The sequence below is a fragment of the Manis pentadactyla genome, chromosome 7 (genome assembly GCF_030020395.1).
Source record: "Manis pentadactyla isolate mManPen7 chromosome 7, mManPen7.hap1, whole genome shotgun sequence".
Classification (NCBI taxonomy): domain Eukaryota; kingdom Metazoa; phylum Chordata; class Mammalia; order Pholidota; family Manidae; genus Manis; species Manis pentadactyla.
In genome coordinates, this window is record NC_080025.1 from 11,243,964 (window position 1) to 11,270,324 (window position 26,361).

Consider the following 26,361-nt stretch of genomic DNA (forward strand, 5'->3'; position numbering starts at 1 on the left):
CTCCTGCGATAATCCTCCCCCCACCCTTTCTTCTGTTCCCACCCTGTAAATACGTGGTCCAAGCTGAGGCTGCCCTGTGCTCAGGCCACCTCTCTCTCTGCCTTCTTTCCTTTTTCTGGTTCCTTCCAAATAGCAACTTAGCTTTCTTTATTCCACCCTCTCCTTCCAGCTGTCATCTTACCACAGGACACAGTGACTGCAGCTCCGTTAGAAGAGTTATTTTTTCATTTACTCTGTTACGATGTATTCCATTTACTCTTACATGTGTAACACTACTGTATGTGTAATACTGTGCTTCTCCTCGAGGCGCCCTGGGAAAAGCAGAGCCCACAGAGTGGTCCTCAGGGGCCCTTCCTGCCATGGTGCAGACGGCAGAGGTCCTCCGCGAGTCCGGAGTGCACCGCCAGAGACCTTTCTCGGTCAGCTAGGACCCTCTTCCTAATGGGCAGCGCGACGTAACTTTACTTCATCTGTTTCTCTCCGGGTGGGCCCTTCTGGCCACACAGCAGCTTCACCAGCGAGTCAGGGCTGTTCCCTCATTTTTGGAAACCACAGATTCTCTGGACACTCCCTAGGCGGACCACCAGTCTCCTCTGCCCACCTCCTGCCCAGGTCCCTGTGCCCCCCACACAGGCTCTCCTCCGTGTCCTCACCTCGGAGGTGTCCAGCCCCAACCCCCTCTCTTCAACCACTGTCACTTCGGGTAAATATTACCTCCCATATTAGCCTTATGCTGTGTAACAAATTACTATCATCTTAACCATTTAAGACAACACTAATTTACCATGTCACAGTTCTATGGGCCAAGAGATGGGCTGAGCTGGGCTCCCTGTCTAGCATCTTGCAAGCTCAACATCAAAGTGGGGGCGTTCTGGGCGAGCATCTTCTTCCAAGTTCATTCGGTTTGTCAGAAGTACACAGTTCCTGGCTGCTGTAGGAGTCAACTGCCCCTCCCCCACCTCCACTTTCATTCTGGCTCTTAGCCAGAGACTAAGACGTCAGTCCCAGAAGTCACTCCGTGTCCCTGCCCCTGATCCCGTCCGTCTCCAAGCCAGCAAGGGAGAGCTGCCCTCCTGCGAAATACCTCTCACATGTGGAACCTTCCAGATTTCTCCCTAGGCTAACAGCGACGAAAGGGTCCATGTAATGAGAGTAGGCCCAATCAGATAATCCCCATTTTGATTAGCTCGGAGGTGGCTCTTTAGTAGCCATGATTACTTCTACAAAATTGTTTTTGTCAGTAACATACCAGAATCATGAGAAGACAGGTTATCTATTTTATTCACTCCCCAGGATTAGAGTGGGAAATCTTGGGGAACATTTCAGAATTGTGCCTACCACTCCTCAACTTAATTCTGATCTGGTTCCTCAAGTCCACAAAGAAATGGTTAGTTTTATTGTATTACTGGAACATAACTAATACTTTACTATAAGAGAAATTCAAGCAAAACACAGATTTATATTTAAATAGGTTACAATCTGTAATCTTACCTTTTAGGGAAATAACTTCAGTGGGTTTTTGCTGTGACTTGGAGGCAGGGTGGTTTTGTTCCACTCACCTTTTATCCTGTTGAGGCTGGGAGCAGACGGGATCCCAAATTTGAATACTTTTATACTGCACAGGGCGAGAGGATTCTTGTTGACTGCTGGTGTACCAGTCCATGCCCTGAACCTAAAAGGCAGGAAAGCATGCAGATTTGAAGTACGATACTCTGTTAGAGCCAGAAGATTTTACTGGCAACATTATCCTACATTTTTAATAGAACACAGTTCTGCCTTGCAGTAATATGCATAAAATATTTATTTAAGAATCAACTCCCTAAAAATCTAATTTACTAGCCAGAATGATATACCATAATTTTGAAGAACAGTTAGAAAACAAAGAATATTTTAGTGGGCAAGTGATCATGGTCTCTAAATATTTTAAAAGGCAAAAAAAAGAAGAAACTATTTTTGTGTGGCTCTGGTAGGGAAATCTAGGACTGAAGGATAGAAGTTACAAGGAGGTGTATTTCAGTACATAAGGCGGCTTTTCCTAAAAATAAAAATGAAATAGAACTCCCTGAGTGGGAACAGACTCCTGGGAAAACAGTCCACTTTTTTTTTCCCAGTTGAGGGAGTGTGATAAGGAATTCTAAACTCTATGCCAGGAGTGCTGTACAGCAGGTTTCAGATTACTTATCTGAAAAGGGCCAAAGAGCAAATCTTTTCACCTTTGCAGGTCACACCATCTTTGTCTCAACTGCTTAACTCTGTAGTGGTGGGGTGAAAGCAAGCATAAACAATACATGAATGAATGGGTGTGGCTGTGTGCCAATAAAACTTTATTCACAAAACAGGTGCTGGGCCAGATTTGCACTGTGTTGATCAACACCTCTATATCTCCTTTCCTGATTTGGGTTGGAGAAGGACCTAAACATTGACCCATTCCCTGCCATACTTAAAACTTCAGTGTTACATGCTTCTTTGACTAGGGTAGGGGAAGGCATAGACATCATTTGCCAGAAGATTTTTCCAGGGTGAGTTATCCATATGCACCCTTTTTTCAGCTGTGCATCCAGGTCACTGTGATGGAAAAAGTCCAGTTAGATGAGATTTAAGCTGCATGACCCCAAGTAACTGGGAATGTTATAAATGAAAACCTGTGCGTGAGTTGTGTGGCCCTAACAGGAAACAGTTCATGTATTAAATGGCTGAACACAGAAATGGGATGTTCATAGAATATGTTGACAGGACAAAAAGTTAAAACCATTGGCAGAAAACCAAAGTCAATATTGGAGCCAAGCAAACACTGCCCGCAGTGCCACATTAGGAAAGCCTGAAGACCATCCATTTTTAAGTGGCGAGAGACACCCTCACCTCCAGAGCCACGGAAGTAATTGTGCTTTCAGGTAGAGAATTTTTATTACTATGATTGCTTCTGAAGAGTAATTGTTTTACTAAGCATGACTTTTACTTTGTGAAGAAGCTATTAGTTTATGTTCTCATTTCCTGCATATTTAGAGATTATAGGAGGAACTGATATTCTTATAGGTGTAAATCTTTATGTGTAAGATACTTTACAACCAAAGAAAATAGAGACCGATGTAAAATTTTTAAATGCACTTGATTATTTTGAGAGCATTTCTTTACTTAGGGATTCTGGACTGATATCATTACCATTATTTACAATAATTTTCTTTTTGCTCCGATCAAGAAGTTTCACAAATGTTTAATCCACCTCTACGTGTTCCTTTTCTGCGATTACTAACCACCTGGGTGGAACCTAAACAATAAACACAATAGAAATGTAGAGGTCTCCATTTGTATCTTGTGTCAAGGTCCCAGGGTAAAATGTACCACTGAACTCTTGTTCTCTGTGCTGTACTTTATGCAATTATGTGCTTAGATTTGCCATCCAGACATTGATAAGAAAACCTATCTCACCTTAAATTAAGATTCGTGTTAATTATGCTCTAGCTCCAGCAGAGTTACGCATGTGTTGCTTTCTCTTTTAGGATGATCTTACTCAGGCAAGCAGCTTCTTTCATTTGCTTGTTTGCTACAGTTTCCTGTGGTGAGTGGACTATCTGTAAAACATAAAGGTGTGTGGGGAAGGAGTAGTTAAGCCCGATGATGTGCCATCCCCCTGGAGAAAGTGATTGAATATACAGCTTCTGGAAGGAGGCAGGCTCTGATAAATCAGGACACATATTCTTTTAATGTTCGGAGCCAATTCCCACATCTTGGATAGACCGCCCTACACATGCCCGGGGGAGGAGCCCAGGGGTGAGTGTGTATTTGGTCACAGGCTAACAGAAACTTCTGTTTGGAAATGATTCTCTACAAAGCAGATCTTAAAATAATCACCCTTCTATCTTAATCAATGTTATCTGTATATTTAAAAGCGGGCTAGGCGTTTTATAGTACCTGGGTCTGACCTAAGTGTTGGTAATAGGTACACAGTACATATTTTTACTCTTTTAGACCACTAGGGTACTATTTCAGAAATGAAAGTATCTAGTTTACATTTAATACACCATTCATTTGAATAGTTCTAATTTCAACATCAGGTTTTGATCTCATTTCTCTTTCTATTCATCCCATTAAAGTTTCAGAGAATAAGAATGATTCTGGACATTGTTTTTCATTCAGTTTAGAATGGAGTTTTCTCTGTGCCACTGTTAGGGGGAGAGTCTATGTTTTCTTAAGGTGGCCACACCACATGACTATTTGCTTACCTCTCAGATGTGTGGCTGAGATACACACCCCTTGGGTAAGGCTTACATTTGTAAAGAGATACAATTCTTCAGGAAGAAGCTTTTTTCTAGACCAAACTCCCCTTATCTGTGCCCTCACTCCTTATTGCTCTTCTGAGCCATAATCATTGCTATGTGCACACCCACTGAATGCTGAGGAATAGAAGCCACAGGTGCTGTGCACCATGTCCACTTCAATTCTATTTTTCTGGCAAAAAAAAATTATGATGATGGTAGGAAAATTAGAGGTGCAAAGAAGCACAAAATGAGAAACTACATACTGCCTGTAGACCCATAACAGCAAAATGAGCAGTTTAAAAATCTTTGTTTAGCTGTTCAGATATTTTTCTACAGATATCTATTTACCCATTTAACAAAGATATTATTAATTATATATATTTTTATAACTTGTTTCCCATTTATAGCCATCTTTTTATGCAAGTAAATATATATATTATTTGGCACTTTCCTTATTCTTCCCTATTCGTGGTGTATTTTTGTGGGCACATTTGTACACACATACTCAATTATTTCTGTAGAATACATTTTTGGAAATAAAAATGCTAGAAACACAGGTGTGAATATTTTTAAAGGTTTTATGACCTACATCATGAAATGATCGTCCATGGGGGTTATTCCGAAATTGATTTTTTCCACCAAAAGATGAGAGTGATCATTTAGGCTGATTCTAGGAGTCATCTGCTGTTTTGTGGCCTGGCAGACATTCACTGTTCTGGAAGGAATGTCCTAATTTATTTCTGGAAAACTGCTGCCTCTCAGCTTGGTCCAGCAGGCAGGCCCGACCCAGGCGGCCTGAACAGTCAGTCCTGCTGGTTGCAACGACTTAGAGAGCCCAAGTCTTGCAATGAGATTTTTGTTTACACTTCCAGAAACACAACTTATCTTTTTCTCCAACTGGGCTTAAGCTACGGGAGAATACCCAGGCTCGAGCTTCTGGCACCGCCTTGCCACAGCGTGGAGCTTGACAGGATGGCCCCACCACAGAACACAGCCAATGTATGAAGGCGAATCGTGTCTTGATGGGATCGGCTGAGCCCCACATCCAGTTCATCCCGAAGACCCACCGGGGACTCCGGCTTCTGAACCAATATGTTTCAGTTGCAGTCATGTCACTCTGAACTAGGTTTTTTTTTTTTTTATCATTTGCAACCAAAATCAGTGTATCAACACCAGTAACTTAGATAATTTAAACCTTTTGCTAGTCTGGTAAGTAAAATGGCATCTAGTTGTGTGAACGTGCCTGGGTTTGTGATTTTTTTTACTATTGTTATATATTTACTAGTCACTCGTATTTCTCTTGTAAATTACCTTGTCATAACTTTTGCCCAATTTTTGAAAACTAGTTTGCTTTACTTCTCCTTATTATGTCATTTTTTAACAAGACCAAATAACCTGCCCAGCGTCTTGGACACAGGGGCTAGTGGGATGAGATATAACATATATTATGTTGTGGGATAACATATGTAACAGTGCTTTAATACACTCTCAAATACGATTCAGACAAACCTATCGTTACCATCATCACCATCATCAGCATCCCTGTTACTGAGTTTGGAAGATAAGCAAGAACACCTACGAAGACTTTCTGTCCAGTCTGCTCCAAAGTTGGCGTATTTCTAGTTGCCCTTTCCATAGGCTGGGTCATGCGGCAGTTTGCAGAAGTTCAGTGGCAGAATGGGAACCCCCAAGTTCCCACTGGCCATTGTTGGTACCCACGTTTGTGCACTGGGATGGGGAGGGTGACTAATTATGAGTCAGCCAAAATGCTAGTTGTCTCAAACACAGGCCACTTTGCAGTTTGCACGGTCACCGGAACAACTATTCAGTATTCTGGGAGCATATGAGATCCAGGCCTATACCCTTGGCAGCTTGTACTCCCAAAAGCTTTCACCTGAAAGATCTCTGTTCTTTCTAAATACAAACTTTACCTAAGGCTTAGTCATCTCAGCCGCACCTCTGAGAGGGAAAGAAGTGATCCTGGGGGGTCGCGTCATCATAATGGGGCTCAGTGCTGTAATCCCCAGAGAGGTGGGCTCCTGCAGACAGAATTTTAATCCCCAGTGTTTAATGAAGTACATGTGGATAAGCTGCCCATCCCCTGAAAGGCAATACAAAAATAAACCGTATTAAAACTGAAGCGTGACTAGTGCCCTAGGAGACGGACGAGGTTGTCATAGGAATATCCTGCGGTTAATGGACAGTTGACCAAGTAAAGTGAATGCAATGCCTGCATTGGAGGAGGTTATTAATCTGACTCTGAATTGGGTCTTTCAAGATAAACCCAAATTCCTAGGTTAAAATTAACACTTTAATATATGAAACAGTAAAGGTAGCACTTAATACTATGATAATACGTGGGATACAGGGTACTTCAGAGATGCGAACCACCGAACAGCAAACGGTTCAAAGTGGATTTTCAATATGACATATGCATGCATTTGCTTAGACTATTCAAAAAAATGACTCTGTGGAATCTGAATAAATACTACCTCCTCCGCACTCATCTCAGCAATACCTAGTAACGGTTGGTTTGCTTGAATTAAACTAAGCATGGGGACCATTTTACATTATCACACACTACAGAAGGGGGCAAGATTAGGAGTCCGAAGAGCTGGGTGTATGTTCCAGGATACTCATCACCCATGTGGATCCTCAGCAAGTTTGTACTGCCCTGAGACCCAGGTACTTAACATCTTTCTTAAAAAATAAAAAAGTCAGAGGCATGTAATAAAGTCTGTCTCTAGCTTCCCTTACAGAGTAGCTGTGAGAATCCAGTGGGAATGTTTGTTTTGAAAACGTTTTGAAAAAGAAATTATACATTGTTATTTTTAAGGCATGATATTTTCATAGCACATTAGGCAATGGAGACAGCAAGCTAGGGCTGTATTTTCTTGGGGAAAAATTTATGTGCAAATTATTGTATGATTTAATAAAGGTCAACGAAGTTTCTTGTACAGAAATACTCATAGGAGGTCTTTAGATGACATTATACATTGTTCAAATAGTCACCGTGTTTCATTTTACTTCTATAATTAAAGTCATATCCAAATGATCCCTGGGTATTAAGTGGAGGAAGTAACAAGGTTCAGAACACAGATCTATTTCTATTAAAATATTTGCATTTGTTCTAAATTAATGTTCTTTTTCCCCAATGACTGTATCACAGGATGCCTGACTCAACTGTATGAAAATACCTTCTTCAGAGGGGGAGATGTAACCGCCATGTTTACCCCAAACGCCCAGTACTGTAGGATGATGTGCACCTTCCACCCTAGGTGTTTGCTATTTAGTTTTCTTCTGGCAAATTCAACTAATGACACAGACAAAAGGTAAAAGTTGGTATTTCATTATTGGAGAAGCCTGTCAGTTTTTCAAAATGAAACCAGTTATATGCAAAGGGGTGTAGCATTTTAGGGTCACATCAAATAGGGTTCAAAGACCAGCTTTGCTAGGATCACTTGCAGCGGTTCTTACATAAGTAGATTCTTAGGCTGCAGCCTAAGAACCAAACCGTTCAGCCCCATTGAACCAAAGTTCAGGGCCTGGAAGTATTCATGTTAAACCACTGTTGTATTCACTTACAGTAGTGGAAGCAAGTCATTTCTATGCTAGGCCTGAAGGAAAAAGCTTGAAAATCACTGGGTTAAGAAATTGTCTCAAGAAAGGGTCTAAAAACGAGTGGGTCGTTTCACTCGAGCAATTAAACATACTTGCTGCCTGTCTTGTGATTACATTTGTGGATAGCACAGTCTTAAGAAAATACAACAGAAGGTAAGCATTTTGAGTATATAATTAAGATCTAGATAGAGTTTGTGACCTTGGGAAAGGGTGGGCCTTAGTGGTGCCTATAGTGAGCCCGTCTGTGAACCCCTGGTGTACATAGTGTGTGTGAGTGCCTGTGAATGTATATTATTAACTGGCAGTTTGGAAACGAGCATGTGATGTACAATCTTCACAGGTCATAAAGTTGCCTAAGTACAGCCACAGTTTCATGATGATTTTAATTTTGATCAATATCCAGAATGAACATTTCTTCATTGTGCCCCTTTCCATATCCACAATTCTTTTCTTTTATCTTCTCTCTGCTTGAATTTAACAACTAGGAAGTAAACAATCGTCCCCTGACTCTACATGTTAAACCTGTGCAGAAAACCTGGACTGTATGTGTGAACCATCAACTTTTTAAAACAAAATGCTGTTAGGTTCTAGAATCCTGGTGGATAATGGAAGTGTCATTAAGGTTGATATTAAAGACAGGAAAGAGGTCTTTCAAGTGGATGTAGACTACAAGTCAATAAGCATAGATCCAGCTCTCACAACTAATTTAATTTCTTAAGTAAATGAAAGTACTTATCAAAATAATAACCAGGTGGGAACATAATTCCCCAAAACACAGGAAAAACCATTACCTCTTTAATATGACTGACTTTCTGTACTGAAAAAGTTGACTGTAAAGGAGAGCAATACTGAAGTTAGGGGTTACAGACCATTAGATATTATGGAATTGCCTCTAAGGATGTTCTTTCCAGCAAGTGTCAGGGAAGCTATTATTATTCCCACTATTATTTTCCTTATTTATAGCTCTATTTATTAGTGTATAAAAATGCTATACATTTCTTCAATGTGTGTTTATTATCCTACTTCCTAAGATAAGCTACTTTTAAAAACAGGTTTGGTTGCTTCTTGAAAGACAGTGTTACAGGAACCCTGCCAAGAATGTCACGGACAAATGCAATTTCTGGACATTCCTTAAAACAATGTGGCCAGCAAATAAGTGGTAAGGTGTGGATTCTTTGGCTAAATTTGAATGACTAATGGGTCTACCTACGGATGGCTCTTGCTCACACTGTACTGTCCTTTGGAAGGGAGCACTCAGAAAGATCAGAGATGGGGCAGTATTCTCTGGATGTATCCCCTTGTGTTTATCAGTTAACACCTGCTTAACAAGCCTCTATTATTCACGAGTTTAGCACTACAGTGTACGATTTGCAGAAAGTGAATACACATCCGAACAATAGCATCCCCTTGATTCCAGGTAAGATCTTAAAGAGAACAACACAGAGGGCATCTCTGTACCTGTTTCACTTGAGGGTAACTTGGACATCAGTGATTCTCAACCAGGGACTTAGTCCTTCCTCCAGGGGGCATTTGCCAATGTCTGGAGACATTTCTGGTTGTCACAACTTGGCACCTAGAGCTCAGAGATGCTGCTAACATTCTATAAAGCCACGGAAGCTCCCATGACAAAGGATTTTGGGTCCAAAATGTCGATAGTGCCAAGATTAAGAAATCATGTTAGGTCCCCAAACTGAAGGAGTGGGCTCTGAAAGTCTTGCTAAGAATAAAACTTCTTAGAAAAAATGTGAGGACTAGAGGCCAGGAAACTAATTCTGATGCTTATTGCTTCTAATGTCTTGAGAAACAATTACCAGCCATAGCCTAAAAAAAATTGAGGCAAATGAACTATTTCTCTGACATGATTGATCCAAAGTGAAAAGTACTGAAAAAGATTCTCTCAATTGATGGGCTGGTGGAACCTTGAAATAACCATGCTGTGCTTATATGTAGTCGCTATTTTACCTTTACTATCCACAGTTAATTTTGCACTTTCAAACTTCAGATGTTTTAAGGATTTTCATCCTTTGCTCCCTCATTCGTACCACTCCCTCAATGCACACATGCTCTGCGCCTGCAGGCTGTGTCATAACCAGTCCTTAGTTAAAAACATGGGGGCCTGACTTAGTCAATATGTAGTTTACCTGAGGAGTACATTTCTTATTTTGTAAGATCAGACTTACATCTTAATACAATTTAGTGTAAATTATCCAGTTAAGTGTTCTTTCCAGTTACAGTATCATAGTAAAATGTAAAGAAAAATGTGCCTTTCTCAATACACCTTAGTTATTGTTATTTTTTCCAAAAACTTAGTCTTACACAACTTAATGTTCCCTTCTAACTCTCCCCAAGTATTTTAAATTAAAATGAAAAATTCCTCGCAGGCACATAAAGTCTTTAAACTCAAGACCAATTTTAGTTTAAAATATTTAGAGGTAGCTTTATAGCTTTCAACTATTCATAAAGAAAAGTCTTAGTTTGTAAGTATCCCATCCCAACTTTGCCTGTTTCCTGTCTCACATGCAGCAGAATTGGAGATTCCTTATCCATAATCTGAAAATTCGTGTGTGCACGAACCACTGTGAATAATCAACTCAATATATTGTTGTCCTACTAATTTGTATATTTTCTGTCATTCCCACCATTAAATCTAGTTTTATGACTTCTTCAACCACACCTCTTAGGAGCAGAAAATATACATACAAAAGATTATGGTTTATACTGCTAGTTTCCTTAACCAAGGGTCTAACTAACAAATTTGACTCTTAAAAATAAAGAGCCTAACTCATAGATTTGGATCACCGTCTGTCAAAATAGCTATCTGTATTTTTTGAATAGAAGATAAATTTCAACTGAAAGGGTGCTTAAGTGGAATTTAACAAAATTTTAAAGCAAGAAGGAAAAGGTTTCATTGTTCATATAAAAGTTTGATATAATGACTCAATACATAGATGACAGCGACAGATTAAATGTCAAAGACATGGGCTTCCAGATGCAGTTTGCAATCAGACAGGTGTAGCTGAAGGCTGAGAAATAAGCAAAGAGGTAGAGAAGCTCCTTTACTCAATGCCAGGGGTTGAAGGCACTCTTTGATAATGCAAACCCCTAGCACACATCAGCAGGGGCCTTGTTACTATTACCCTGCTTATTGTCCACGCACACTGACAAATTCAGCGTGCAAGATTACCTGTACTGCTGCACAGACTCTGCAGTTTGGAATGCCAAGTAACCCCTTTTCCCGGCGAGTGTGCGCTAACACATACTGGAATGTGGGTATTTCAAGCAGAGCTTTATAATTTAGTGATGTAATAAAAATTCTACATCTCTTCATTAGCAGGGCAGTTGCCAAAAACAGAGTATTATCCTTTAAAACCACCCTGCCCAAACTGATGATCTACTTCTACAAGGGAAACTGACTGAATTTGCTCTGTGCATTTTATTTGTACAGTTTGCCACCAAGACATTCATGAAGGAATTGATATGAGAGGAGTCAATTTTAATGTATCTAGGGTTAAAAGTGCTGAAGAATGCCAGGACAGATGCACCCATCACATTCGCTGCCAGTTTTTCACATATGCTACACAAACATTTCACAATGCGGAGTACCGGTGAGTGGCGCTCATAGTGTTTGTTCTTCCTAACGGTGCTTTTAGGGTTTAACTGTACTTTTCATAACCTTTTTTCACCCAACTGAAAACCAAACAGGGCTTTTAGACCTGACCCCCTCATTATTTATTTAGTCAATTTTGCTGTCATTTTTCCAGCAGAGAATAATCTCCTTGCCTGTGGAATGAGGGTTTAGTAGAATAATGTCTCCTTTCCTTACCCTTCCCTCTGCAGAGGGGAAAGATGTCTTTTTGATTAGTAATACAAAGCCCTACCACTTATTATCAAAGTCTGGTTGCTTTGTCCACTGACCATGAGTCATTTCAAGGCAAAATGCACTGCTGCATGCACCCCATGATTTAGGAAGCCAAGTAACCTCTTTGCTTCACATTCAGGAACAAGTGCCTATTAAAGTACAGTCTGCAAGGAACACCCACCAGTATAAAGGTGGTGGCTGACGTGGCATCTGGATTCTCTCTGAGGCCCTGTGCACGCTCAAATTGTGGTAATTGCATGGTTACTATTTTACTCTGTGATCGTAGTAGGCAGAATGAGAACCCCAGAGGTGTCTACATCCCAATGCCTGGAACCTGTGAATATGTTAGCTTCCTAGGAGAAGGGTTTTGCAGATGTGATTAAGTTGAGGATTTTGAGATGGAAGATTATTCTTTATTATGTGGATGGGCCCAGTGAAGCCACAAGAGTCTTTACAAGAGAAAGAGGAAGACTGAAGGGTCAAAGTCAGAGAGAGAGAGAGAGACTTGAAGATGTTACATGCTGGCTTTGAAGACGGAGAGTGGATCCAGGAGCCCAGGAATGGAGGTGGCCCCCAGAGAAGCTGGAAAACGTGGGCAACAGGTTGTCCCCCAGCCTCCTGAAGGAAGACAGCCCTGCCAACATCCTGATTTAAGGCCAGTAAGACTCATTTTGGACTTCTAAGCTCCAGAATAGTGAGATAAAAAAATTGTGTTGTTTTCAGCCCCGAAGTTTGTGATAATTCGTCATGGCGAAATGGTGAACGAGTATAGTGATGACACTGTAAAGAAAATTGTGAGGTCATTTCTTGGGGGTGTCCATTGTCTAGTGACATGACTACCATAAGGAATCAGAACACTGCAGTTTCAGACACACAGGTAATTTCAACTTGGTTATCTAGAAAACTGCCATGATATTCCCCTTTCGTAGGCATTTCAGCATCTTAATGATAAGATGCTATTGAAACCAAACACCAACAGCCAATCCTACAGAGCTCCGGGTGCCAACTCTGTGCGGAGCCCCGACTCGGGCGCTGCGCTAGGCCCCCACTGAGCAAGGAGGCAGCAGTGCACCACACTCCCTCTTTGCCTCCTCTCCCCGCCTGCACACCCCGGCCGTGGCGCGTGCTGCATTTACTGGTTCACATTTCCTGATCATTTAATGTTTAATGTTCATATTTGGTTCTTTTTAAAAAATGTAATTTCTACTCTTCATTGATATTTCTCGATTTGGTGAGACAGTGCTCTCGTACTCTTCTTCAGTGTTTTAGATGTGGTTTCCTTTAGCTCTCTGAGCCTATTTCAACGAGCTGGCAGTGTCCTGCCTGGTATGGCAGGTGGCATGTCTGGGCTTCCTCAGCAACAGTTGATACCGACTGCCTCTTTGCCTGTCTAAGGACCAAACTTTGTCTTTTTGCAAGTCTTGTAATTATTTTGGGAAACAATTAGAACTCTTAAATACCAACACATGGCAGCTCTGAAAGCCAGATTCCCTCCTTCCCTGGGGGGGTCTGCTGTTCCGGCTGATGCTGTTGCTGTCATGGCTGCTTGTTTGGTGACTTTCCTGAACTAAGCCTTTTTTTCTCCTACTGTTTTAACTTCAGTGGGTACATGGCCTGCTTTGGTTAGCTACATTTTTGTTCATCTCTTTTTATTAAAAATATTCAGGAAAACATAACACAAAACCTCACGTTCCTAAGGCCTAGAGGTGTAGGGTGGAGGGCAATATGCACACATGTCAAGTAACCAAAATATTTTGCACTTTTGGGGATGGAGCCAGAGGCCTAGGTTAAGCAATTCTAATTCTCTGACATAGGAATCTCTCTTTTATCAGAGGTAGACCAATTTCTCCTTCTTCCAAATGGTCAACAAGTTTGAGGAGATGTTAACTGACGCTTTTTCACATAGGATGTTTAGTGCTATGAATAACAAACAGTCATAATTTGCTTAGTTATGATGACAGAGCGCAGGCAAATTTAGCGTTATGTCATTTACTGAGGGACATCTGCCCTCTGTGAGCTCACAGGTTGCCACAGGGACATTTTCCAACATCTCGCCTTTTCCGACGTGGACGTTGCCAGAGTCATCACTCCAGATGCATTTGTGTGTCGAACCATTTGCACCTATCGCCCCGACTGCCTCTTCTTTACTTTCTACACAAATGCACGGAGCCCCGAGTCACAGCGGTAAGTGTGAGTGCGTGACATTTGCGGCTGTCCCCCCCATCACTGTGATTTTACAGTTTGAGTCTTTGAAAGGCTTTGCTCATTTTCCTGAAAAAGCTTGAACCTGTAGTTTAAGTAGGTATTTTTCTGCCAGGTGCAGATTAGGTAAGAGCTTAGTGCACTTTTCCACCTACCTTCTCTTGCTCAAACATACCACTGCATCCACGACCCAACAGCCATGGGAAGAAAAAAGGACCTGAATACCTTTCTTACTGATCGTCATGTTTTCTACGAGCGTCAAGGAAAACACGCTTGCTGGCGGCACATCCTTTAAACCTGCAGGCTCTACCTCCGTTTCAGAAACTAGATCCCTGTATTCTCCTGCTCAAGGTTCTGGTGAGACCCTTTTACCCTTAGATAATCTGCCCTTTCCTTTCTAAATGTCTACATGAGATGGAGCTATGAGAAGGGTGATATAATAGTATCAGCAGCATAAATCCTCAGAATTTGTTCTTTGCTCTTTTTTCTCTTTCAATTAAAAGGTGGAACTTTACCTTTGTCCTCTTTTCGGTTTATCTGTGCCTATCAGTTTTCTTCACAAGGAGATGTAGCTTGACTTACATTTAATCTCTGTAATTTATTAGAGTCCTGTCATCTGGCTGACTTTGAAGAGAGTTTCTCAGGAGAAAAAATGTGCAAGGGTGCTTTGTTGTTATGAAGGGCTTTTGTATTTGTCTTTAATGCAGTTTGGTTTCTCTCTCCTGCTTTATTAAAACAGAAATGTTTGTGTCCTTAAGACCTCCCAAAGCGGGACACCGAGTGCCCCCACTCCTCAGGAAAACGCCGTATCTGGACATAGCCTCTTAACGTGCAAACAAACTTTGCCTGGTAATGTGACTCAGGGATAATATTACATAAAATGTGATGAATGTTATGACCTTGTAACATGTCATGAAAAAATAATGACACAGTCCTCAATGTGCCAGAAACTCGTGTGAATGTGGTTTATTGCTGTTTTCATTTCGTATCTTTTTGTTTCTAACTGGCACAGAGCCCTGCCACTCCAAAGTTTACTCAGGAGTTGCTTTTGAAGGGGAAGAACTGAATGTGACCTTCGTTAAAGGAGTGAATGTTTGCCAGGAGACTTGTACAAAGATGATCCGCTGTCAGTTCTTTACTTATTCTTTACTCCCAGAAGACTGTAGAGGAGACAAGTTAGTGAAAATTTATTTTTCAAACACCGCCAGCAAGACAATTTCACGAGCTTTCCTGTTGCATGAAGGCTTAATCTTTACACTGACCGTTTTCTCTAGGTGTAAGTGCTCCTTAAGATTATCTTTGGATGGTGCCCCAACTAGGATTACTTATGGGACACGAGCGAGCTCTGGTTATTCTTTGAGGTTGTGTAAAGGTCAGGACGACTCTGGTGAGTAAACCTCACTTTTTCATAGAAGTGTAAGGGGATGTCCATGTCCTTTTGACAGCTTGCATAGTCCTATATAATGGAATCATGCATCTTGTTTTCCTTGGCTAAAGAGGACTGTGATTCACCTCTAATTCCAACCCTCTTTAGTCTGCCCCAAATCAGACACACGCATCGTTGGAGGAACCCACTCCTCCTTGAGAGAGTGGCCTTGGCAGGTCAGCCTGCAAGTGAAGCTCAAGGAGCAGAGCCACGTGTGCGGAGGGGCCATCATTAGACGCCAGTGGGTCCTAACTGCTGCCCACTGCTTTGACGGGTAAGGTTTGGACGTGTCTTATCCAGGTCTTACCTGGCATTTTCAGTTTGAAGAATCTGATCACCAATGTCTCGATCATCATGTTAGTTTATTAATAGAATATTACTGTTTTAATAAAAGTAATTTTAAAGCAGGATGGTATTCACAATGTTGAGCGACTAGTAGGGCCTCCGTGAAACCGAACAATCTGACCTGTCAGAACCTTGTGTGACCTATCTGCAGGTCTGACACTTCCTGGGGGACATTACTCCTATTTAAAGAACAATGAAAAAATGCCCCTCCTGCCCCACTTCCACCCACCATTGCCCATATACTCCCATGGCTTATTCTTCAGGCCCATGGACACTTTACTTTCAGCTCTTTGATTCACAAATATACTAATATTAATAAAAAAATGAAAATGCTGTAATTTATTGTATATATTATCCTACATATTTCAAAGAATATAATCTGATATAATATTTCTACTTTATCAAACAAATAGTGTATATATATATATATGTCAGAGTTTTAAAGTCTTAAAACACTTAGACCAGAGCTGGAGTCACAGCTCTGCAACTTATTCGAGGTATGGATGGACTTTAGGTGATCATAAATCTCTCTTAGTCTTGTTTTCTTATCTGTAAAATAAGAATTATACCCTGGAAGATGACTGGTTAGCCAGAGACGGGTAAGATTCCTCAAGGGAGGAACAACCTAAGACAGGCACAGTCGCAGGGGGGCCATCAGGTGAGAAATTGGGGATCAACAGAGGTGAGGCTTAGAAACCCCCCCCCCTTCTGAGAGAAATCTTCTGCATACGTGGATGTTTTATTGCCCGTGTGTAGCTTGGATTAACACATAGTCTACAGGCACACACCTGATCATCTACATTTGCTCTCTTACAACACTAAACTATGTTTTCTACCTTTATCTCGTATCTACCTACCACTTCAGCATTTTATTAAAAAAAATAATAATAAAGAGAGAAATGTGGCATCCACATATAAATCAAGTATAAAAATCAAATGAATATTCATATTTGAACTGACTGTTTATAGTTCATAAAACATGAGCAAAACCGAAAGCTTCTGTGATGACTGCCCTTGTACTGTTCACCAAGTAAGAACTTATTCACTATGTAAGAATTTGTTCTCCATGTAAGAACTTGTTCGTTATGCTTCAGAAGATTGGAGACTGACGAAAATTAGGCTTGGGGTGGATTAATGATTGTGCATTGAGCATTGACTCCCCTATACAGAATTTTATTGTTGTTAACAACCATTTGATCAATAAATATGAGAGATGCCCTCACAAAAAAAAACAAAAAAACAAAAACAAAAAACAAACAAAACAAACAAACAAACAAAAAATATATATATATACACACTTCCAATTGTAAAATAAATAAGTAACCGGGATGTAATGTATAGCATAAGGAATATAGTCAAAATATTGTAACAACTTGGTATGGTGATAGCTGGTACCTAAGAATTATCATGTATATAAATGTTGAATCACTGTGTTGTACACCTGAAACTAATGTAATACTGTGTAATACTGTGTGTCAACTACCCTTCAATAAAAAATAATTATCCAGAAAAAAAAAAAAGAAAAAAATGTATACCACTATATCTGGAACATAAAAATTACTTTAAGAAATGTAAGTTGTGATCAAATAAGAAATGTAAAAATAGAGGAGATTAATAGGCATAAGAGTTACTAATAACCCTAAAATAAGACACTTGGTGTCTCTCAAAAAGTATTTTTCTTTCTACAAAGTTGTGCTCTTCTCTGTCTGAAAGGGGAGGGCCCAGGTTGCTGGGCACCAGGATTGAGGACACTGCTGCTGAAATGTAGCGGAGTCAGTGGCACCGCTGGGCAGAGCACGGCGTCTCCACGTCCCGTCCCAGGCCGCGCGGGCCTCCAGGTAGAGGCTTTCCTGCGCATGGCAGCGCTCAGGGGCAGGCTGCGAGACTGGAAGGAAATAGCCTCTAAAGGGAAAAAGGAGGTCCCATTTTAGTAAAAAAAAAAGGCACTTGGTCTAATTTGGGACCAAGAATTTTTATCCTTTTTTCCCTCCAACTTTATTGAGGTGATAATTGACATATAATGTGTACATTTAAGGTGTACAATGTATTCATGTATTGATTTGATGTATGTACATATTGCAAAATGTCTGCCACAGTAAGTTAACTCATCTATCACCTCACGTAATTACATTTTGTGTGTCTGTATGTGGAGAGAACTTTTAATATTTACTCTCAGCAACTTTCAAATACACAAAATAGTACTGTTAACTATAGTCACCATGCTGAATATTAGGTCTCCAGCACTTATGCATCTTATAACTGGAAGTGTGCACCCTCCGACCATCGCCACCCACTCCCCCACCTCCTCCCCTGCCAACTACCAGTGTGGTCTCTATATCTGTGAGTTCAGGTTTTTAGATTCCACATATAAGCGAGATCACATAGTATTTGTCTTTCTCTGTCTGAGTTATTTCACTGAGCATAATCAGCTTTCATCCATGTTGTTGCAAACAGCTGGATTTCCTACTTCTTCATGGTTGAATAGTATTCCGCTGTATGTATGTAGGATCTACCTCACATCTTCTTTATCCACTCATCTACTGATGGACACTTAGGTTGTTTCCATGTCTTGGCTACTGTAAATAATGCTGCAGTGAACATGGGGGTGCAGGTAAACCTTGAGATAGTGTTTTTATTTCCTTCCAGTATCTACCCAGAAGTGGAACTGTTGGATCATTATGGCAGTTCTGGTTTTAATCTGGGGAAGGACCTTTATACTGTTTTCTTTAGTGGCTGCACCAATTCACATGAAAAGTTTTCATTTCTGTAAGCTCAGTGTTATGGATTTATAAGATATAATACACACAGAAACACTAATTTCATATTGGAAAGAAAGCCACTTTGTACCTGATATAACCATTATTTCCTCTAGTATTTTGTGAGAGCATGTCTTGCACCACACACGTAAGGATGATTAAAAATTTCCAAATCTTTACACAGAATAAGATTTTGCTTTTGCTCATAATTTGATTTACTTTGTATATATTCATATTTTAAATGGTTAATGTAAGTTTTCGTGCTTTCCAAAATATAAATAGATAGACTTTAAGTAACTCTGAAGTCCCTGATATGCCCTATTAGAGGGGCTTATGTAAGATCAGTCTGACTTCTCAATAATTCTGAATTTCATGGGAGCAAATGCTTTCAGTATTGATGAACTGAGCAAGATTTTCCCGTGATAAACGTCTAGAATCTCTCCAGACCACAATTTCTCTCAGAATGGGACAGTAACCTTCTTGTATTTTTAGTTATAGTAAACATGAAATAATTATATAGATGTACATTTTTCAACTTTCTAAACTAATCTTCAGAGATTCAGTACTGCTCCTATTGGTGATGACAAATTGCTAGGAAGAGTAATTAGGTAAGTAAAAATATGTCACATGTAGTATTTTCTTCCTAGTTCTTTTTCAAAAGGTAAAGTGAGGGAAAAAAGACCAGCATCAAAGGCCAGTCTTTCTGGTCTCAAACCGGTATTTATTTTTCCCTTCTAGGCTTCCCACGTTGGATGTTTGGCGCGTTTATGGTGGCATTTTAAATCTGTCAGAGATAACAAATGAAACACATTTCTCACAAATAAAAGAGATTATTATTCACCAAAATTACAAGCTCTCAGGAACTGGTCATGATATTGCCTTACTAAAACTTGAGCATCCTTTGAATTATACTGGTATGTAGCGTATTTAAAAAGAAGAAAGCTGTACGGCTGAATTGCATCGGTTTAAATCTTCACAACAGTTTGAATGAGAGGGCGGAATCTGGAGAGACTGTCTTTGTTTTCTGGTAGTGGAATTGGGGAAAAGGTGAGGAAAGGTAAAACGTGAGTGTAAAATCTCTTATAGTTAAAGGGCAAGAAATGTGACTTTGTTCCTTTAGGCAGGACTACAGCTGCATATACATTATTGAAATAATAGACATAGGAAACATCTTTGCCATCTGGGAAGCATGGCTTCCTTTGACATGAGTAGCAGAATTAGGGCTTTAGGCACATTAGGAATATATGAGGGCAAATGGGCAGATATTAATTCCCAGGTGTAACCTGAGTAGAGAAGAGACCCGTGCAGAAGGAAGCTCTGGAAAGATGACAGCATCAAGGTTGGAGGGGTTGCACTGGGAGGTCGGATGAGCCATAGGTGCTGAATGCCCAATGTGTCCATTAATGATTCTGTGACCTTAGGCAAGTGGCTTTTACCTCTTTGCATCTCTAAATGCCTCATCTGTAAAATGGGCATGATAATTACCCCATTGGCTTGTTATAATAACTAAGTCAGTTGACAAGTTAAAGCACCTAAAAAATAGTGCCTGAAACAGTAGAGACACTCTGCTATTACTCTTAAAAGTATCACATACAGAGTAACACACAGGAACTTCTAAATGCTTTTGACAGTAAATTTCAGTTCTGAGTTTTAAAATGTAATCCAGAAATTTTAACACCAAAAATGTCACATGAGAATGATTTTTATGGTGAGAAATTTTCTGAATCACTGACCTTAGAAACTGAGTAAAAAGCAAAAGCATGTGTTTTTTTTGGTGCTACTCTATAGAAAGATAATATTGGAAATGTTTCATAAGTAACCTTTACCAAATCGAATGTATGTATTTTTAAAGTCAATATCCAAAAATGTCAAACCAAACTCTAATTTTCTTTTCTTTTATTTTTTTTCACCTTTCAGAATTCCAAAAAGCAATATGCCTACCTTCTAAAGATGATACAAATAGAATTTATACTGACTGTTGGGTGACTGGATGGGGCTTCACAGAGGAAAAAGGTGCCATGTGATATTTTAAATGCTGTTCCTAAAGCAAGTCTTACACGGTGTAGATCAGTTTAATTGGCCTCTGTCTAAAATGATATCCAAATTTGCGATCTTTTCAATGTATTCCTTCTCAAATGTTTATCCAGGGATTCTTGAGAAGACGTATTTTTGTTTAGGTCTGGAACAATTTATAAGGTAACCTTTTAAGCATATTACTTTAGAATAGAGGTCACTTATTTGACTTAACTTACAAGGATTGGTCCCAATAGGGCTAACAAGCCCACTCAAGCCCATCCCTTCCTCAGTACTAATAGTGTTCCATGTGCCAATGCTATTGTTCTGCCTTGACATTAATGACCAGGTGTATAGGCATATCACCTCTCTTTATGGCAGGCTCTTAATCTTTTTTTTTCATGCATCCTTCCTGCAATCTGATGAAGCCTATGAACCCCTTCTTTAATGATGCTTTTAAATGCTTAAAAACAACACATAGGATTACAAAGGAAATCAATGAAATTGCAATACAGTTATCAAAATGATTTTTAAAAGATCTGATATACTAATACATGTATTTCCTCATTAATGTATTAAAGAGAAAGTTGTTCTAATAGCTACCATAATTTTGAAATTGTGATGAGCACAAATGATATTTTCAGTTATCTGCCATAATTGTAATGTGAAAATATCACAACTGAGATATGAAAATCTCATATAGGTGATCTCTACTGATAGGTAATGCTAATATCCCTGTGTACATGGTGGCCTCCATCCATAGCTGGGAGGAGTGCTGCATACACTTCAGTTGGAGATTGGTGGAAATTAGCAGGTATTTTATTTTCCTCTCCAAGTTTAGGGGCCAGGTGAATTCCTTCTGTGGACCCTAGGTTAACAGCTCCTGCTTATGGATTCTTGGGGATGTTTCAATTGCCCTTGAGTTTTCCAGAAAACAGACCATTCTGCCTTTTCGAAATTATTTTCCTGATAGACACTACAAGGAACAATATTTGCATGATTCTTTACAAATCTGAGCTCGCCAAGCTCTCTCCATCTTTCCTGATTCAGTCCCTTATCCAGTGGATTAATATTTTTCCAAATTTTGGACTAGTACCATGAGAGGAAAAGAAATGAAAGTAACCTACAAAGAAAGCTCCCAACATATATCCAAGGGGAACCTGGACCCTGATGGAAATGAAATTATTTGTAAATAAATTCTTCACCATGGAAAATATATTTATTTGAGGAACAAAATATTTCTCTGTTGCCAGAGGTTTGGGGTATTTTGTTTTTTAAAAAATCATGTTTTACAATGATCACTTTAAATATATAAAAAACTGAAAGGTAAGACCTTCCAGGCTTTTTGTTTGTAGGTGATAAGAGGTAATTCCTGAGAGACTTCTTCTGAGATTAAGAGGATAGTAGGGAACTGGTCAGCCTAAGATGCTGGGGTTACATTGCATCAGAGGCCGACACAGAGCTCTCTGTGTCTGTCTCTGTCTGTGTTATATGTGTGTAACTCTACCTTCTCAACCTTTAACATTTTTATCCAAAGTTCATCATTCTGCTTTGCTTATAAGACTTTAGTCTTACTTCTATATTTATTGTATTTCCTCCTTCTGAAGCTATATATTGGTTACCTCATAGGTACAATCCAAAATACCCTACAGAAGGCAAATATTCCTTTGGTAACAAATGAAGAATGCCAGAGAAGTTATAGAGATTATGAAATAACCAAACAGATGATCTGTGCTGGCTATAAAGAAGGAGGAAAAGATGCCTGTAAGGTAATGTATTCAATTACAAAAAAAAAAAAAATGCAATAGGTTACTTCAGAAAGTTAGTTTCAAAATATTTTCTACAGTATATTTCATTATAGTTTGTTAAAAAATTCAGAGCCAAATGATCCGATAATTTCATAAGTAACCTTTAACAAATTGAATATATGTATTCAATTATATATATGTCATATATATAATTATATAATTACCATATACATATATATAATTATATGGCAATATGTAATTTTTGTATTTATATATTATATAATGTCACAGTCTTGTAGGGACATACTATATTCAAGGGAAAACAATTATGCATACAATAATTGTGCAAAAATATAATAGCATTCGATTTTTTTGGCATTGGGATAGTGATGTCAAAATGCTTTTGTTAGAATTAACAGAAGATACAACCATACACTATGGAATTAAATAATTTTCATCATATCTAACAGCAAATAGGCAAATGAGATACCTGAAGAACTATAAGAAATTGTATTGCATGGTGTGTGCAGTGTGACTACAGAATTGTAAAGGCACAACTGTCATAACTTCCTGTCATTTTATTTATCCACCCACTGTGACACAGGGAGATTCAGGCGGTCCCTTCGTGTGTAAACACAACAAAATGTGGCATTTGGTGGGCATCACCAGTTGGGGGGAAGGCTGTGCCCGCAGGGAACAACCAGGCGTCTACACCAAAGTTGCTGAGTACATGGACTGGATTTTAGAGAAAATACGGGATGGTGATGACTGACGGAGTCGCCAGTGTGAGGAGGCTTTAGAGGGGTGGGGAGGAGCCGGTTTGTAGCATAACTTTTGTAACCTGGTTCAATTCAAACACTGAGCCTCAGGGTTCTCATCTGCAAAGACTTGGAGAGCAGTGCTACCTCCTGTCCTTGTCGTGAGGTTAAAGGCACTGCATGCAAAGTTACTCGGGGCAGTGACTTGCAGAGGCAGGCTTCCAGCACTCAGTAACCACACTCATAATGGGAGACAGCCAATGAACATCTCCATGATTGTTTATTGTGAAATAAAATGGCAAAAGAGTATGATTAAAAAGTGTTTTCTTCTAAAAAAAAAAAAAAAAAACTTCATGGGAGTGTGCGCTCTGCTGGCTGGGAGTTCATGGCTTCATCAGATTCTTCAATGCTCTGTATGATACATAAAAGGCTAAGCATGGATGTCTTGCAGAATAAAATGTTTGCAAATAATAAAAAAATAAAATAAAATAAAAAAGTGTTTTCTTCTAATTGTGAAACAGAATGAGTGAGAAGGGACTCCAAACTAGCACAGTGCCTGGGAGCATTCTAGTCTTACAGCTTCCTCGGGAACTCAATACATATTATCTCCGAGATAATCATGTCTTGCCTGTGCCTCCCCTGCATGGTCATTAAATCCTCCTACCTTCATCATTTGGGGTGAAGAGCCAGCAAGCTTGGGTTTTGTTCTGCCAAGTGGAAGGGCAGAAACCTGTGTAACATTCAGTTTTCCAAGAAGGAGACGGGTTCCCTGAGCCTGGGAGGACAGCAGGGTGCCCTTTCATTCTGGCCTCCTACCTCGGTTCCCTGGCGTTGCCCAAGGCTCCTGCGGGGCAGCAGCTGTCTGGTTGCAGCGTCTGCGACGGGCTCATCTCACAGCCTTTGAAGAGGGCCAGGAATCTGCCCTGCTGGGGGTCCAGTGGATACTGGGTTCTGCAACAGTAATTCAAGAAGCATTATTAGGTGTAAAGTATTTCATCAAATTCAGTCTTGTGAATTCATGGCAGTAGGAAGTAGCCCTGGAATAAATGATATACATGCATATGCAACAAAAATTCCAAACATGCCAGTGATTACCACAACCCACACCATCCATTTCAGTTAAGCTGACTTAACACTCCCAGGAACTGGCCACTTACAAAATACTGTATCAAGTAAGTAGAAAAATAGAAAAGGAAGGCTTCGGAAGAAGATTCAGTTTTTCCTTCCATACTCAGAGACACACTGAAAGACACCCCGTGGAAAGGGCTAACGATGGAGGGGCCTGACGGGAAGCCGTGAGGCCTGGGTTATCCACAAGCCACACGAGAGGAAATTGCGGGGTCAAGACTTCACTCCAGAAGAAAATTTCCAGATTCTGTAAAATCTGGCTGGATTCCATGAAGTAATTAAAAATAAACACAACGTCAACTTTTACCTTGCCTTGAAATAAAGAATATTAGTCTTTTTCTGTTTGGTGTTGTTTTATATTTAAAAGGAAAAAAGTGGTTTGCAATGAAAATCATTTATCTCCAGCTTTTAGTATTAGTTCTAAAAGGTGTTTGAACAGGACTTGGGAGAGCCTGCAGGGTAACCACTGGTTAGGGAATGACTTTGGGTAGACTTGGAGGAGAGTTTTGAAACGTGGAACTCCCAGGGGGTATAAATGATCGTTTTAAAGTTGCCAAGCAGAGCCAGTGGTATTGGAATGGTTTCTCTATTACGCAGCATGTCTTTGTGCACAGGGGTGAACAGAGAAGCCCTTCACACATAACTCAGGCCTCAAGGGACTGAGAAGTGTGTAAGAGGCTCTGAAAGCAAGAGGTTGGAATGACTACATGGTCCTGGGAAGAGGGAGGGCAGGAGGCACGGGTGTCCAGCAGTGCCATCCGAGACAGGGAGGTGGCGGCTGTGAGAGGTGTATGTGGGCGCTACACAGCATGTGTTCACACCGGCTACGGGGTTAGCCAAGGGCTCCAACCTCGGTCTCATTCCTCACCAAGGTGTGGGAAACCTCTAGTTCAAACTTAAAACTTATACTTTAATTACTGGTTCTCTCTCTTTCCTCACTAAACCATGAACACCGAAGGAGGCTCTTTTTCATTCACACTGCACATAAAAGGGCATTTGATAAATGCCTAGCAAATGAATACATCTTTATTCTAAAGATGAGGCGATGGAGCCCAAAGAGGCGGAAAGCTTAGCTCTGGGCCACTGGCAGGGACAGGGCCCGGATGAAGCTGGGCAGTCAGGACCCAGATGCTGTCTTCCTTGCCCACATCATGGTGCCTCATACTATGAGAAGGATAAAGGATGGTGGGAGCATTTACCGCCCTCATTTGTTACTTTCAGTATCATCTAAAGAGACAACTGTACTCTCCATCCTCACCCAGGGGACGTCTGGCCACGTCTGGAGACATTTTTGGTTGCCAGACACGGGCTCGGGGTGCTGCTAGCACCTAGTGGATAAAGGCCAGGGATGATGCTGAATATCTGACAGTATGGAGGAAAGACCCTGATCTAAGGGCCACATTAAAACCTTAAAATGAAAAGGGATATTTCAGGGACAGACAGGGAGGAGCTGCAGGACTTGGGAGGCTGTGCCCCTTTCAAAGCAAGTCTTGATGAGAGAGCAAAGGCGCTTCAGGAGAAAATTTTGGGTGTTTGAACAGGACTTTGGAGAGCTTGCAGGGTAACCACTGGCGAGGGAAATACTTTGTTTGGGCAGACTTGGAGGAGAGTTTTGAAACGTGGAACTGCCATGGGGTATAAATGATCATTTTAAAGCTACCACTTAGAGCCAGTGGTACTGGAATGGTTTCTAGGTAGTGGAATAGTACGAGGCAAGATGATGTGCACAGCAGGACCATGGCTGTGACAGACAAGGGGTCTCCCTCGGCAGTGTGCCTGTGTGGTCTTCCCAACAGAAGACTTTGGGTCACCCAGGCCTCTGACTTCTGACCTGCACTTGGGTCTCTGCAGACTAAGTTCTGGATTCTTCCTGAGATTTTGTCTAGTAACTTCCCATTTTCATTAGGCTTCACAAACAGTTTATTTCACTGGGAGAAAACAAAACTTCACCTTTAAGATAAAAGTAGTTGACATCAGAATTCTAAACTGCAGTAGCATTAGTTGGAAAAGTTTTTAGCATCCTTATGTCAGTTTGAAAGGAAGGTCAATTAATCTCAAAGAGTATCTATGCAATTAAGACTCATTCCACTTTGATTTGAGTAGACAAAAATATTTTGGAATCCTTATCTTATTTCAAAGGCCTTAGAGATTTCACTGACAAGCTAAACCACTCTTAGGAAAATATTATTTGGTTTCCCAATGAGGTATTTCTCTCACTAGAGCTTTTCTGTTTCTCTCAATAGGGTTGG

The 26,361-nt window shown here is 40.3% G+C and overlaps 1 protein-coding gene and 1 long non-coding RNA gene across 4 annotated transcripts in view; one reads left to right on the top strand and one right to left on the bottom strand.

The window, feature by feature from the left end:
* LOC118916865 (uncharacterized) overlaps nucleotides 1-26,361 on the bottom strand; it is a 170,810-nt gene that overhangs the window by 43,346 nt on the left and 101,103 nt on the right. Inside the window, exons 3-5 of one of the 2 annotated variants that reach the window (XR_005026567.2) lie at nucleotides 23,801-23,935; nucleotides 3,427-3,569; nucleotides 1,560-1,672 (exon numbers count right to left, since the gene is read on the bottom strand). This is a non-coding gene — a long non-coding RNA (uncharacterized LOC118916865). Of the gene's footprint in view, nucleotides 1-1,559; nucleotides 3,570-23,800; nucleotides 23,936-26,361 lie in introns of both variants that reach the window. The other variant, XR_008998700.1, reaches the window with a different exon arrangement.
* On the top strand, nucleotides 2,809-23,365 carry KLKB1 (kallikrein B1). 2 transcript variants are annotated; one of them, XM_036894141.2, is made up of 15 exons: nucleotides 2,809-2,891; nucleotides 3,498-3,556; nucleotides 7,426-7,588; nucleotides 8,930-9,036; nucleotides 11,323-11,482; nucleotides 11,876-11,985; nucleotides 13,761-13,920; nucleotides 14,678-14,787; nucleotides 14,951-15,113; nucleotides 15,213-15,325; nucleotides 15,473-15,638; nucleotides 19,204-19,379; nucleotides 20,383-20,478; nucleotides 22,108-22,247; nucleotides 22,831-23,365. In XM_036894141.2, the coding sequence occupies exons 2-15, from the start codon at nucleotides 3,499-3,501 to the stop codon at nucleotides 22,996-22,998; spliced, it is 1,890 nt and encodes a 629-aa protein (XP_036750036.2). In that variant the 5' UTR covers nucleotides 2,809-2,891; nucleotide 3,498; the 3' UTR covers nucleotides 22,999-23,365. The 2 variants fall into 2 exon arrangements, with proteins under 2 accessions (XP_036750036.2, XP_036750039.2); XM_036894144.2 differs by lacking the exons at nucleotides 2,809-2,891; nucleotides 3,498-3,556; nucleotides 8,930-9,036 and having other exon boundaries at nucleotides 7,436-7,588; nucleotides 22,831-23,364.